At 42.6% G+C, this 14,498-nt stretch overlaps 1 protein-coding gene across 1 annotated transcript in view; it reads left to right on the forward strand.

The window, feature by feature from the left end:
• Positions 1–487: 487 nt before the first annotated feature.
• Positions 488–14,498, forward strand: part of ccdc88c (coiled-coil domain containing 88C) — a 203,372-nt gene continuing 189,361 nt past the window's right edge. Inside the window, exon 1 of the mRNA XM_028821826.2 lies at positions 488–964. Coding sequence (XP_028677659.1) covers positions 905–964 — 60 coding nt within the window. The 5' untranslated portion in view covers positions 488–904. The remainder of the gene's footprint in view (positions 965–14,498) is intronic.

Below are 14,498 nucleotides of genomic sequence, written 5' to 3' on the forward strand. Positions count from 1 at the left end.
GTTCCCGTCAGTCGACCTCATTTTTGGTGCAATTTTAAGTAGTTGTGATAGATATGCCGCTCCAGTTATTCAGGCGGTTGGCCACTCGAAACCGATACGGCTAGGAAACGAATACGCAACCGAATGAACGAGCTTCTCGGAACTTACCGAAAGAAAACGAAACGAGGTCCGGCCAAACTTCAATTCATCGAATACTGCCGAGTTTACCTTCCTAGCCTACTCCTAGAAAGTTGCCAGATACAACGAAACACGTTGTAACACTCGTTTCTTCTAGGCACGTGCTTATTTCGACGCACTCAAACAGAGCACCTGCTCTCACCCTTCTTCGCCGCTCCTCCCAACTTCAAGTCCTTCGTCTCCGTGCCGTCCCCCTTTCCCTTTTGTTCCCGATTAAGTTGCGGAGCAGCGACCCGTGGGTTGTCGATTACGTCACTCCACAAATTTCAATTGGATGGCCTGTCAGGACGGTTGGGCGGTTGCGACTCGTGATTGGCTACCGTTGATGTCTGTCTGGAAAGCGGGCGGTGCTTACTGTCGCAGGTTGGATGCTCTGCAGTGAGCGGAGCGCGAGAGAGGCGCAAGGTGGTGAAGCGGTGGCGGCGTTACTTTTTTTTTTCTTCTTCTCACGATCTTTTGATCTATGCATGGCTGTCCGAGAACGCTACTAAGTGGAGGTTATTTGCAAAGGGTAATCAGCGAGTTTGTTTCATTTTTTTTTTTTACTTGTGGACTGGCTTTTTGAGTGTCGCCTCACGATGGGACGAAGCCGGGCGTCGCTTTAGCTTCTACTATTTGGGATTCATCTAGAGACAACACAGATGGTCGCTTTGTCCCTTCGCCTCGCGCCACTAGTGCCCTAAAGCGACCTGACTTGAACGCCCCTACAATCACTCCGTCTCGTACCATGGACATCACTTTCTCCGAGTTGATGAGGAACTTCTTGGAGTGCCCTCTGGTGACTTGGGTGAGTTGTTCGGGGGGTCCAAAACAAAACGGGGGGGGGGGGGGGGTGTTAATTGTTAAATTGTTAGGCGCACCTGAGCGTCTTCGTCGATGGGTTCTGCGCACCACGGCGTGTGTTCGCGCGATGTTCTCAGGATCGATTTCTGCCCCCGAGGACAGTCGCGTTGGCGGTTTGTTTGTCAGATTAACGACAGCGTCCGTGCGCGCCCCTTTCTCGCATGCCGCGCTTACTCACCTCACCTCTCCTCACACATGCAGCCTTAACTTTAACGCACTGCGATCGGTCCCATCGGTAGCTGCATTGTCGTTCGGTTCACTCAGCAAAGCTTTCTGAATGGCGCTATATAAAATCAAGGTCGGTTGTGGATGGATTTACACGCTTCCCAAAAAAACGCGTGCACTTTCATTCTTTTTAATCGCGTGAAAGCCGCGCAACATTACATCAATCAAGCCTGCGTATTGTGATCTGTGGTCTTCGCAGCGGCTGGCGGCTTTTCAGACATCATGTTCTTCATATAATATATATTTGCAGACATCGCGTTTCGAACACCATTCCATGAACTGGCGGCCAGCCCGGGGCTGGTTCCCTTCACAAGTCTGATTTGAAGTGAGCGGTTTTAAGAATGTTGTGTTATGTACACCCGCCAAGATGCGGTTTTGCAAGATGATTTGCCTCGTAAAATAAAGAAAAAAAAGTTTGTGTCTGCCAGCAGTTTGCCAGAGTTTTAAAGTAAAAGTACAGTACAGTATATGCGTATCAATCACACATCCAGGACAAGGATTTATAGAATGCCATTAAAGTGGTAATAAATTGCTTGATAGATAGATAGATAGATAGATACTTTATTAATCCCATGCTTGATTACCATAAGCAGACTTTTAGACTGTCCGATATGCCAACCATCTCAAAATCTGCAGTGTTCTTCTGAAATGCTCATTCTGTAAACGTCAGTGCATAGCGTTGTGGTGCAGGCAGCAAGATGTAGGACTTGAATGGTGTGCCAGTTCAACAGAAGACCCATTGTCACACATACTTAGTCCACCTCATATTGGTGCATTTTAAGTTAATCGGACAACTTAACAGCTTTTGTTTATTCTGTGGGAGGAAAAAAAAAAATTAGACCATGACAGACAGACAGTGAATGGAGAAGATTAGGAACACCTCTTGGGTTCAGATGCCTGGAGACAAGAAGGGCACCAGTGCCACTCCACATATAGATTTAGAATTCACAATACATTACCACACACACCCAGGCCTGCGCATAGTGGACCATCTTAAAATCATCAGAGAACCTAACGGAACGGCTTGTGTTTGGCCTGCCAGAGTACAGAGACGTGGGGGGGTGGGGGCACGCAAACACAACAAATAGAGGAGACGAGGAGTCAATCTAAGGTTCAGATGCTTCTTAATGGAGTGAAAGCCACACACCATTACATCAATCAAGCCTGCATGTTGTGATTTGTAGTCTTTGCAGCGGCTGGAAGCCTTTCTGGCAGCATGTTCTCCCCCCACCACCTCCACACATGTGGAGAACACCCTGCGATGGACTGGCGTCCCGCCTGGGGCCGTTTCCTATCACAACAATGACATGAAGGGAAAGTTTTGAGAATGTTGTGTTAGGGACACCTGCCAAATTGTGGTTTTGCAAAATGCATTGCTTCTTTAAATTAAAAGAATGTAGTTTGATGTATTTGCCACCATTTCATCACAGTTTTTAAACAAAAATACATTTTATGTGTAACATTTGCACACATTTTATTTATGTATCCAGCACAAGGGTAATGATAAATACAAAACACCGTTTTAAATGGTTGCTTGTTTCAGTTTAAACACACTTTCAGACTGTCTTCGTGCCCATCCTCGCAAAATGTGTTGTGTTCCTCTCAAAAAGCCTCCATCCATCCCTTCAGCATGTGAGTGGATCAGGGAGCCAAGCAGGCTTTCCAAGACGTGTTTTGTCTCCTATACACAAGACAACACAATGTCTTAAAATGCCCATCCTGTCATCCACAATTTCCATTTATTTGCTTAGCAGACACTTTTATCCAAAGCGACTTACAAAAAACGGACAATGTAATCAAGTGAGCGTCATGCCTGGGGACAGTTTAGGAACAAGTGTTACAGGGTAAGGGTACCTAATTGATCATCACAAGGGAAGAGTTTTAACAGAAGGTCAGCAATTACAATTCCTTAAGCTCATGTAACTTTAGGTCAGGGGTCGCCAACTCCGGTCCTGGTGGGCCCCAGTGGCTGCAGGTTTTCATTCTCGTCCTTTTCTTAATCAGTGACCTGTTTTTGCTGCTAGTGAACTTCTTTTGAACTAATTTTATTTGACTTGCTCTTGAAGACTCCGACCCCTTCATTCTTTCTTTTTACTTAATTAGCAGCCAAACAATAATAAGATACAAAATGAGCCAAAACAACCGGTGTCCATCACACAGTATCTGAAAATAAAGAAAGATGAAGGTCTTAGGAATGCTGGTGTGCTCAGATCATCAAAACATTTTAATGGTGTGCTCTTAGAAAGAGAAAATCAACAATTTGGGAAATGTCTGCTAATGCACCACGAGAGCAGCAACAAGCCATGGAATTAAAGAACGGGTTTAATGAACGACAAGAATAAAGCTAAGCCCTGACTTAGCTGGTCTTCTCTTGGCTCCCTCACTTCACATTTCATTTGTGTTTGGGTGCCATTTAAAGAAAGAAATGAAGAAATTCAGAGGAATGATGAAGAAATTTAGGGGAACAAATCTGAAAAAACAAGTCCATTAAAATGAATTCACAAGAAGTTAATTAGCAGCACAAACAGGGCACTCTTTTTAAAAAAAGGTCAGAGTGAAAACCTGCAGCCACGGTGGTCCTCCAGGACTGGAGCCGGCGACCCCTGCTTTAGGTGACTTAGCCAGTTGTAGGCAGTCAGTACCGCATCTCCTGTGAAGTTAGTTGTTTAATGTGACATACCAACGCCTGACACCAACTAGTCTGCGACATGGCTAGGACAGGGGTCTCCAGCTCTGGTCCTGGAGGGCCGCAGTGGCTGCAGGTTTTCATTCTATCCCTTTCCTTGAATGTGCTGCTAATTAACTCCTTTTCCTTTCATTTTAATTGACTTCTTTTATAAGATTTGTTACTCTGAATTGTTTCATTTCTTTCCTTAAACGTCACCCAAAACAGAAATCAAATGTAAAATGAGTGAGCTAACAGAAGACCAATTAAGTCAGGGCCTCAGACTCCAACCAATTCCACTCCAACCAGCTGCTTAATCAGGTGCTGAGTCTTTTTGTTAATTAAACCTGTTCTTTAATTCCATTTCTTGTATGCTGTTGTACAATGAGAGCAGCAACATTTCTGTAATTGTTGATTTTCTCTTTTCTAAGAGCACACCATTAAAATGTTTTGTGGACCTCAGCAGATCAACATTCCTGAGACCTTCATCTTTCTTTATTTTCAGATATAGTATGATGGACACAGTCTGCTGGTCCTGTTTTGGCTCATTTTGTATCTCATTTTTGTTTGGCTGCTAATTAAGGAAAAAGAAACAATGAAGGTGTCTGAGTCTTCAAGAGCAAATCAACTAAAATGAATTGAAAAGCAGTTAATTAGTAGTGAAAACGGGTCACTAATTAAGAAAGGGGTTAGAATGAAAAACTGCAACCACTGCAGCCCTCCAAGACTGGAGTTGGGGACCCCTGAGCTAAGATAATATCAAACAGGTTTGATTTACTCTTTAGTTGGAGGGGCGGGGTCTTTGTGTGTTCGAGCTGAGAGCCAATGAGCATTCAGCTGGCTGTACAAAGCATTGAATGTGGCGATGAGGAATAAGGAACATGCATGTTTTGTACCTCAGATTATCTATCTATCTATCTATCTATCTATCTATCTATCTATCTATCTATCTATCTATCTATCTATCTATCTACAGTATATCACAAAAGTGATCACACCCCTCACATTGTTGTAAATATTTTATTGTATCTTTTCATGGGACAACACTGAAGATATCACACCTTGATACAATGAAAAGTAGTCGGCGTACACCAAATTTAGCACACCTGCTCCCCATTCACACCTGAGACCTTGTAACACGAACGAGTCACATGACACCGGGGAGGAAAAATGGCTGATTGGGCACAATTTGGACATTTTTCACTTAGGGGTGTACTCACTTTTGTTGCCAGCGGTTTAGAAATTAGTGGCTGTTTGTTGAGTTATTTTGAGGGGGACAGCAAATTTACACCGTTATACAAGCTGTACACCGACTACTTTACATTGTATCAAAGTGTCACATCTTCAGTGTTGTCCCATGAAAAGATATAATAAAATATTTACAAAAATGTGAGGGGTGTACTCACTTTTGTGAGATAATATCTATCTATCTATCTATCTATCTATCTATCTATCTATCTATCTATCTATCTATCTATCTATCTATCTATCTGTAACACAGACTGGGATTTTCAGTTGTGTCATTTGATGTGGTACAGTGATGAGATCGGTGACTGTAGTCGGCAGATCTGACTTACCCCACAACAAGAAGTTATGTAATGTGACATCGGCTTTAGTTACAAGAATCTATCTCATAGAATTCTGAATGGAGGTGGGCAGCTTGTTCCACCAGTTGGAACTACACATGAAAAGAGTCCAAACTGGGACTTGGTGCCATCAATAGACCTGAATGGTTGAGAAAGAGCATAGAACCTCACAAGTGCGTCCATATGTGTATTATTCTAAATTAGTTTTTTTTTCATTGTTATATAAAGTGTTACTTTTTCACCAAGGTATTCTGGCTAACATGAACTAAGGTTTATATTTACAAAAAACTAAAATACAGTTTAGTCATGTTACTGTCAGATTTAAATATAATCAGGTTAGTATACATTTAATTTGTGGTTCAAAGATGGCCGTCAAGGTGGTAGAGTGATTTGAGGTGAGCCTGAGGGCGAGTTTGGTGTCTGTTCTTCTGGAGTTTGCATGTTCTTCCTACATCTGTGTGGGTCTTTCACCAGGCACCACCAGGGTCGACTGTAGGTGTGTGCCCTGAGATAGACTGGCATCCTGTCTAGGGCAGCTTCCTGCCTTGCAATCAGTTTTGCCGGTCTAGGCCCTTCCTGCTTGTGACCCAACAATGGACCAAGCGGGTTCATACAGTTGATGGCTGAATGGATAACGTGCAAGTCTGATATGGGGAATACCCAAATCATGAACACAAGCACGTGTTCCCTGCATTTTCATTTTCAGTTTTAGTTTGTCACTCTTTCACAGAAGTGAATGTGCTCTGGGCTCCTTGACCTTCAAAATGGGTTCTGTTCTGTTTTATACACACACTTGTGAAATGTTTTTCTGTTCTTTCACAAGCTGTCCATCCGTGTGTGTGTGTGTGTTTTATCTTTATCTAGTGCTTTTTGTGTGGTGGTGGCACATGATAGGGTTGTCCACCTGAGGGTGCAAATGCCCTGCTAGTAGTTTGGACTGAGTTCTGTGCTGAATACCTCCAATACGTCCTCTTCTACTGGGGCTTATCTCAAGTCCTTGGAAAGAGACCCAAGTTCCCCAACTGGCACATCCATCTGTAAAGAAAAATGAAACCGAATGGTGTGCCAGTTCAATACAAGATGCATTACCACATGTACCCTGGCCTTCTCATATTAGGCCGTTTTGGGGACATCCAAAAATGTAACAGCTTGTGTTTGACCTGCAGGAGTAGAGAGACTTGAGGATTTGGGTGGGGTGGAATCCACAAAAACACGACCAATACAGGAGACAAAGAATCAATCCAGAGTTCAGATGCCTTGAGATAGGAAGGTTGCCATCAGTGTCACTCCACATTTCACAAGAACTATCCATCCGCGCATTGTTCAATCCTTCTCCAGTTCAGAGTCGTGGTGGGAGTCAACCCTGGATGGTATCCTTGTACGTGATAGGGCACATTCATGTGTATAAGGTGCCAAGTTAAAGATGCCTATAAACATGTCATGTAGATCACTGGAATGTGGAAGGGAAGTGGAAAAATGTGTAAACCTCAGGTGGACAATGCTAGGCTGTGGAATTCAAACCCAACTCTAGTGGTGTGCTGCCATGCCTCTTGGTTTGACAGCCTGCCAAGTATAGGTTACTTCCTCATATTCTAATCTGTTTTAGTCTCCTTTACTTACTCACACTCTGCCACTTCTTCTCATGTACAGTACACAGGACCTCAGTGGTGAAATCTGGGAAGGTGCTTTAAACAACATTGAAATATAGTGTTAAAACTGATGTAGAAGAGGAGCTATATACGTGTATATTTGTGTTCATTCTGGGGAATTTGGAGGCCAGGGCAACACCTTGAACTCTTCATCATGTTCCTCAAACCATTCCTGAACAATTTGTGCAGTGTGACAGGGCACATTTATCCTGCTGAAAGATGCCACTTCATCAACGAATACCGTTACATTGAAGGGGTGTCCTTGTCTGTATTGATGTTTAATTTAAAGCATACCCCCTAACCAGTGTCCCCATGAATGCCTGAACGCAAGGTTTTCCCAGCAGAACAGTGCCTAAAATATCACCTTCTCTCCTCTGGCTTGTTGTTTTCCCACGGTGCATCTTGGTGCCATCTCTTCCCCAGGTAAATGACGCACATGTACCTGGACATCCATCCACATGATACAACAGAAAACAAGATTCATTGGACCAGGTGGCAATCTTCTCTTGACCCAAGGACCATTTTTGATACTTATATGCCTTTTGTGATGTTAGATAGGGCTAACATGGGCGCTCTCACTGCCCTGTGGATACAAAGTCCCATATTCAGCAGGGTTCAATGCACTATGTCGTGACACATTACTCTCGTAACCCCAAATGGGATAGCCTTTGTTGACCTCTTACATTGATGGATTTTGAACGCCCACCACCATGTTGCCAGTTCAGGTTTTTTTTTCTTTCTCAGACTACTAATAGGCAGTACTAATACTAAAAGCCTTGCCGTTTTGGAAATGCTCTGACCATAATGATTTGGTTGTCCAGTTCTTTACACCTGCTGATATCTTCTCCATTGAATATGTCGACCATGAGGACCTGATGTCAGCTTATTGTCTACTCAAGTATATCCCTGACATTGACATACGTTGTTGTTATGAGACAGTCAAAACCATTCACTTCACATGGGAGTGTCCATAAAGTAGAACAGCTAGATTACAAAAGTGTGTGTGTGTGTGAATATTTATGTATATACTGTAAATTTTAAATATTATGGTTTTGCTGTATACTGGTACTGAAAAAGTGTTGAAAACTCTCAGCTTTTAACTGAGCATTTCTTTAATTTCAGTCTTCTACTTCTTCTTCATCTTTTCCCACTTCTACTTGGGGTCTATGTGCTTGATGAAACTTCTCCAAACAGCTCGGTCCTGTACCTCCTCACCAGTGTTGACTTTTCCCCCTCAGATCTTCTTTTACACTATCCATCCATTTCTACTTTGGCCTTCCGTGTTTTCTCTAACCCTGACCTTTTCAGTTCTCATCAATCTTTTACCCACATAGTCATCGTCTTACCTCCATAGCACTTCAATCTACTTCCCTTTACTTTTTTTAGTTATCTTTCCGACTTTTGTTGTACCTCTGAATGTCTCATTTCTTACTCTGTTCTTTTCTGTATCTCCATACATACTGTACATCTTCACATTCTGATTTCTGCCACATTTAACTTCTTTTCCTGCGCTTCCTTTACTGCCCACATCTCCGCTCCCTACATCATTGCAAGCCTCACCACTGTCTTAAAATCTGTACCTTTAACCTTTGCCTTAATTCTTCAAGCACCCAATACTCCCGATACCTTGTTCTATCCGCTTATCACTCTGTTGATTATCTCTGTGTCTAGTTTTCCATCTTGGGCAACCACTGATCTGAGATATTTAAACTTATCCACTCTTTGCAATAGCTCTCCCTGCATGTGAACTTCTGAATCCTTATCATCATTAAACCTCAGATATTCTATCTTCTTCCTATTTATCTTCAATCCTCTATCTGCCAATGCCCTTCTCCATCCTTCCAATGCCCTGTGCAATTCCTTGCTACACAACAGTATCATCAGCAGAAAGCCTGCACCAGAGGGATTGGTCTTTTATCACACGACTCAACACATCCATAACCAGATCAGAGGTAAGAACTTAGAAGAAGATCCCTGGTGCAGACTTACTATAATTGGGGTCTTGTCTGTTACCCCAACACTTTGTTTAATTTCAGTACCAGAAGTAAATAATAGTTTTCAAACACCTTGTGTCTCAGTCATTTATTAGTGCAATTGGAACTTCAAGTCATCCTAACCATCCCGTTCTTTGATTGTTATATTGAATAACGTGCAGTGAATACATTTGACTTGAGCATTCCTAATTTTCATCCTCTTTCTCTGTACGTTTATCATTCGTTTGCTCAGAGGTTGATGTGCTTGCTGCTTCCTGAGCAGCTCTTCTTTACTCCACCTTAGCGGCCCGCGTTAAAACTGATTAAGTCAGTGTTTATGTTGCAATTACTTAGTACGTTTTTCTTTAATTTTTCACTTAAGCTGGCACTTCAGTCTTCAATTTGCCTCAAGAATGATTTAAGATATGAAGAGGTGGGGGAAGTGACGGTGAAGGCGGAAGGGATGAGAATGGCGCCCGTATGCATGCGCTGCACGGCAGCTCTGCTGGTCGCTGCCAAGTGTTGATTCTACAATAAAATAAAATGAGGAATAACCTTGGAGGTCAGTCATCACCCTGAAAGCGGATAGTAGACGTCACGTAGTATATGTGTACCAAATTTCAGGTCAATAGATCTAATGGTTTGAAAGCTACAGGTGATTTAATATCTTGGACAGACAAACAAACAGCCACGGTAGCATATTATATAGAAAGATATGTATGTTATTGAGGTCAAATCATCAAGGGGGACTCTCTAACCCTCCGTCTTAGGATGTATATATTTATATAAATGCCCTGGACTCTCCGAAGAGGGAATCCCAACCCCCACCAATTCCTGATAATGACTTGCAGAGGTGTGCATGGCAGTGGCTGGGGGGGGGGGAACGTATCAGTTTTTTTGCCTTGAAATCATTCTGGTCCTGCTACTGAGGTCTGAATGCTCTTACCGATACTAAAGTCAAATTTTTGGTATCGATCCAACACTGATATATAAAGTACTAGCCTTTAACTGTGAATAGTGTAACAGGACAAACTTTAAAAATCAATAAATCATCGCTAGCTAAGCGGAGGCAAGTTATGCTCCAAAACACAGAGATAGACCGACTCCCCACACCTGACGTCACGCTTTCCCATCCCCTCAGCCCATAACCTCTGTGTCGGATTACCGCAAATATATCGCTCCTGCAAGCAAACTACGATTCTTAGCGTGATGAGAGAAGTCACAAAATCAACCAGAATGTTCAAGCAAATTCTAGAAAAAAACCCGATCTAAATCCGTGAAGTAGTTCTTTCGTTCGCTAGCTAAGAGGATGTAAGATCTGCACTAAGGCTGGTGCATGAGTGAGGAGGGCCCTGCCCCGCTCCCCTCGGCCTGGTGGATCTCTCTCGGATTCACACAAATAAATCGGTGCCACAAGTGAACGATGATTCTTAGCTTGATGAGAGAAGTTGCGAAAGCAACCGGAATGTTCAAGCAAATTATAGAAAAAAAGCCGATCTAAATCCGTTAAGTAGTTTTCTTGTGAAAAACGGATGGACTGACAGATGGACAGACGTTGGATTTTATATAATATAGAGACACACGATTGTGTGTGTGAATTCTAATTGTAATATAAAGAGCTGAATGTGTGTGTGTGTGTTATGCCTGTCCATACCGTTGAGCCTAACTCTGCCACATTTTGTCGTGATTCCCCATCTCTACAGTGGAAGACCTCAGGCTATTTTTCTTTCCAGACTTTTCCCATTAGGGAACTTTATTTAGTGACCACACCTGTGCTTTGTTAGGGAAGTGCCCCAGGAGGTATTTTTGGAACTTGGCACAGGTATGCAAAGTTGCTCGCCATGCTGGGTTTAGTTTGTGTAATTTTGGTTTGGGGCTACAGTTTTTTTTTTCCACCTGGGGAATTTATTCAGTGACCGTACCTGCACTTTATTCTAGCCCAGGCAGTGCTGGCTACTCCTGCTTGTCCACATCAATACTCACTGGACACGTGATCTAAAACCAGGATGCTGGATCCTTAAGGTAGCAGTGCCATTCAATGTACCACCATGCTGTTCAAGAGTTTTAAATAGGGAGTAAAAAACAATGGTTATACATGCTTGTGTCCCCCACTGCTTAGCACTGCTGGACACTGTGACTTTTAAAATGCCCGCCCTGTATTGCTGTCTGTGTGCATTCAGTCTGGGTGTTCTGCTTTGCCTTACACATCCCATAGACATTTTGTTTGTTTAGTTACCCCCTCTAAATGAGTGGACTGGCACTTGGAGCAGGGTTCGTTCCCACTTTGAGGACAGTGTTATTATGGTATACTCCCATTCTCTGTGATTCTAAAATTGGTTCAGGGAGTTGTTGGACTGAATGGCCCCTTCTCATCACAATTGGTCGAATGTTCTAATATGTCCCCTCCTTTCATTTGAAACTTTATCTGTTCACGCTTTTGCTTTTTCATGCCTTCCACGCTTTTGTAACGTGTTCTACTGGCGCTCACACACTATAATTTGTCTCTCTCACACACCCTCTCTGCATTCTAAGCCCACACACTTGTAGGTATGCTCTCTTCCTCTTGCCCACCCCAGGTTATTGTTCTTTCTTTGGAGCCACTCAATCCCCCTGAGGCCTTTAGCTACTTGAGCACAATGCGGAAACTGCTTTTCATTAAACTTTAATATTGTGCATTGGACCTTCTCTTATTTAGGCCTGACAATTTATATCCCTTTTGATCATAGTCATACTGAGAGGCCCCAGGAAAGGTGCTATGTGAAGTACAGTGCATCATGGGAGACTTGGGTGATGATGGTTTAAAAAAAATACTGCTATTTGACATCAGAAGGCTGTGTCTTCTCTCATCATTATGCTAAGGAGCTCTGGACAAGTCCAAAGCCATTAAACGAGTCTCTCTCGGCTCCACATTATAAGAATTTTTATTTCTAATGCTGCGACGTTGTAACTGCAGTGGCTTTGTATTCATAACAGATCCATTCCTCCATGTGTGCAATTAAGCACAATTATGTGTATAATTATATGTTTGTCTTGAAGTTATTTAGCGTTTGAATTGTTCCTAACTCTTCGGTTTTGCTGGGTTGCCGAGACATAACAAAGGTACTTCTGATCATTGGAATGGAGAGTGAACCAGGGCATGAAACTCGACTCCTACAGCTTAGCGTCATGATTCACATCTCGTACAAACACGTGCACTCACATTTTAAATTATTGGGTTGCTTCAACTGGCTAAACAAATGTTGTAAACTGCAAAAAATGCCACGCACCTTATTCTGAAGCAAGACCCTCTATCTTCAGTTTATTTAATTATGTCTCCTACCACACCCACACGTCAAACTGAAACTGATCTTCATCTGCTCCCGTAATGCACGTGGTGATCTGAGACGGTTGTGCTTAAATGGAACAAATTCTCTGTGGTATTGAGTTGGGGAGCACGCATGTCCCATACCCACATCCTCTCTTTTCTACACTAAGCACTTGTACTGAAATTATTTTTTTTTTAAAAAAAGGATGGTATATGAATGACTGTTACCAAAGTCAAAGCCTTATGAGAGTCTTTTTAGTTTTTTTTTTAATACACTGACATTCAGAAGAAGTTGTGATGTCATGAAATAGACTTCCTTTCTGCGTTTAGGAGTAACACCTCAGATAAATCTTATAGCCACCCTGTAGGCTCTGTTTCATCATTATCTCTGAATGAGACAGGAAGTTGACTAGCTTGGATTATTGATCTACTAAGCCACTCAGGTGATGTTCGAGGTAGTATGTTGGCACAGTGATTAACGCTGCTGCCTAGTGAATCCAGGTTTGAGTTAGGCCCTATGTTGGGAAAGGGTTAACTGGGTCCCTGCAGTGACAACACCCTTATCTGTGAAAAATCTGATTTGCCTGCATCTTTTCACTCTGTACACCTCCGACCATAAATATAACAGCAGGTCAGGTCACTGGCAGACACTCACCGATGATTCTGCACTTATGGGGAGTACTGATAAGGAGGTAGAGACAGGGGATAGGAGTCAGGTGGAGGACTTTGAAATTGTCCGCAACTTAACATCAGAATTGGTTATTGACTTTCACCGCTCCAAAGAGCCTCTACACCCGGTCACTATTTAGAGAGTGAATATGTAGAGGTGGTCCACTCCTACTGGTACTTGGGGGTCCACATCAACATGTTGGACTGGCAGGCTTTTTTTTCTAAGGGATTGTGTAACTTTAATGTGGGTGGTGACGTTCCTTCACATCGTCTACATCTCTATCACGGCCAGTGTGATTTTTCTATGCTGTGGTGTGGTGGCCTGGTGTCAACACTTCAAGAGAGGCCCACCAAATCAACAAGCTGATTAAGAAGGCAGGATCAGTTATGAGGCGCACTCTGGACCACCTGGGGGTAGTAGAGGAGGAGAGAATGAAAACAAAAACAGAGTGCCATTATGAACAGTGCTATACATCCTGTCTGTGACACTTACACTTAACGCTTTTACATGGAACCAGATTTCTAAAATGCCATGTTACACCCTTATTCTAGTTGGAGAAATCAGTTTATTGACTTCTAAGAAACCTGATTAATGGAGGCAGATTTCTCCTCGAATAACTTCAACTGGAGGTTGATGATGTCTTTGATTTTAAGGTCAACAACAACAACATTTATTTATATAGCACATTTTCATACAAAAAAAGTAGCTCAAAGTGCTTTACATAATGAAGAAAAGAAAAATAGAAGACAAAATAAGAAATTAAGACAACATTAGTTAACATAGAAAAAGAGTAAGGTCTGATGGCCAGGGGGGACAGAAAAAACAAAAAAAAACTCCAGACGGCTGGAGAAAAAAATAAAATCTGCAGGGGTTCCAGGCCACGAGACCGCCCAGTCCCCTCTGGGCATTCTACCTAACATAAATGAAATAGTCCTCTTTGTAATTCGGGTTCTCACGGAAGGACTTGATGATGATGGTCATGCCGACTTCTGGCTTTTAATCCATCACTGTTGGAACATCACAGTGCTTTGAGTAGATGGTGGTGGAAAAGGAAACAGAAGAGAGAGTAGGGGTTAGTACAGATTTTAGAGCCACCATGAATAGTTATTATAATGAATTGGATATACAGAGTATCAGGATTAAATTACAGTGAAGTTATGAGAAGGCCGTGAGAAGGTGAAGCAGGCAGAAGAGGTGGGTTCAGGAGGCCAGAATCTGGAAGTGATGTCATAGGTGTTTGTCTGTCAATCTTCTGCTCTGCAGAGGCAGGGAGAGGAAAGACATTATGAGACAGCGCCACCCTACCTTTTGGAGTGGAATTACCAGGTGAGAAGCCCTGTAGTTGTCTCCCATACACGTGTGTATGTGGCACTACATATTTGTTTACTGTGTTCTTATAAAATTCC

The sequence above is a fragment of the Erpetoichthys calabaricus genome, chromosome 16 (genome assembly GCF_900747795.2).
Source record: "Erpetoichthys calabaricus chromosome 16, fErpCal1.3, whole genome shotgun sequence".
NCBI classification, from domain to species: Eukaryota; Metazoa; Chordata; class Cladistia; order Polypteriformes; family Polypteridae; genus Erpetoichthys; species Erpetoichthys calabaricus.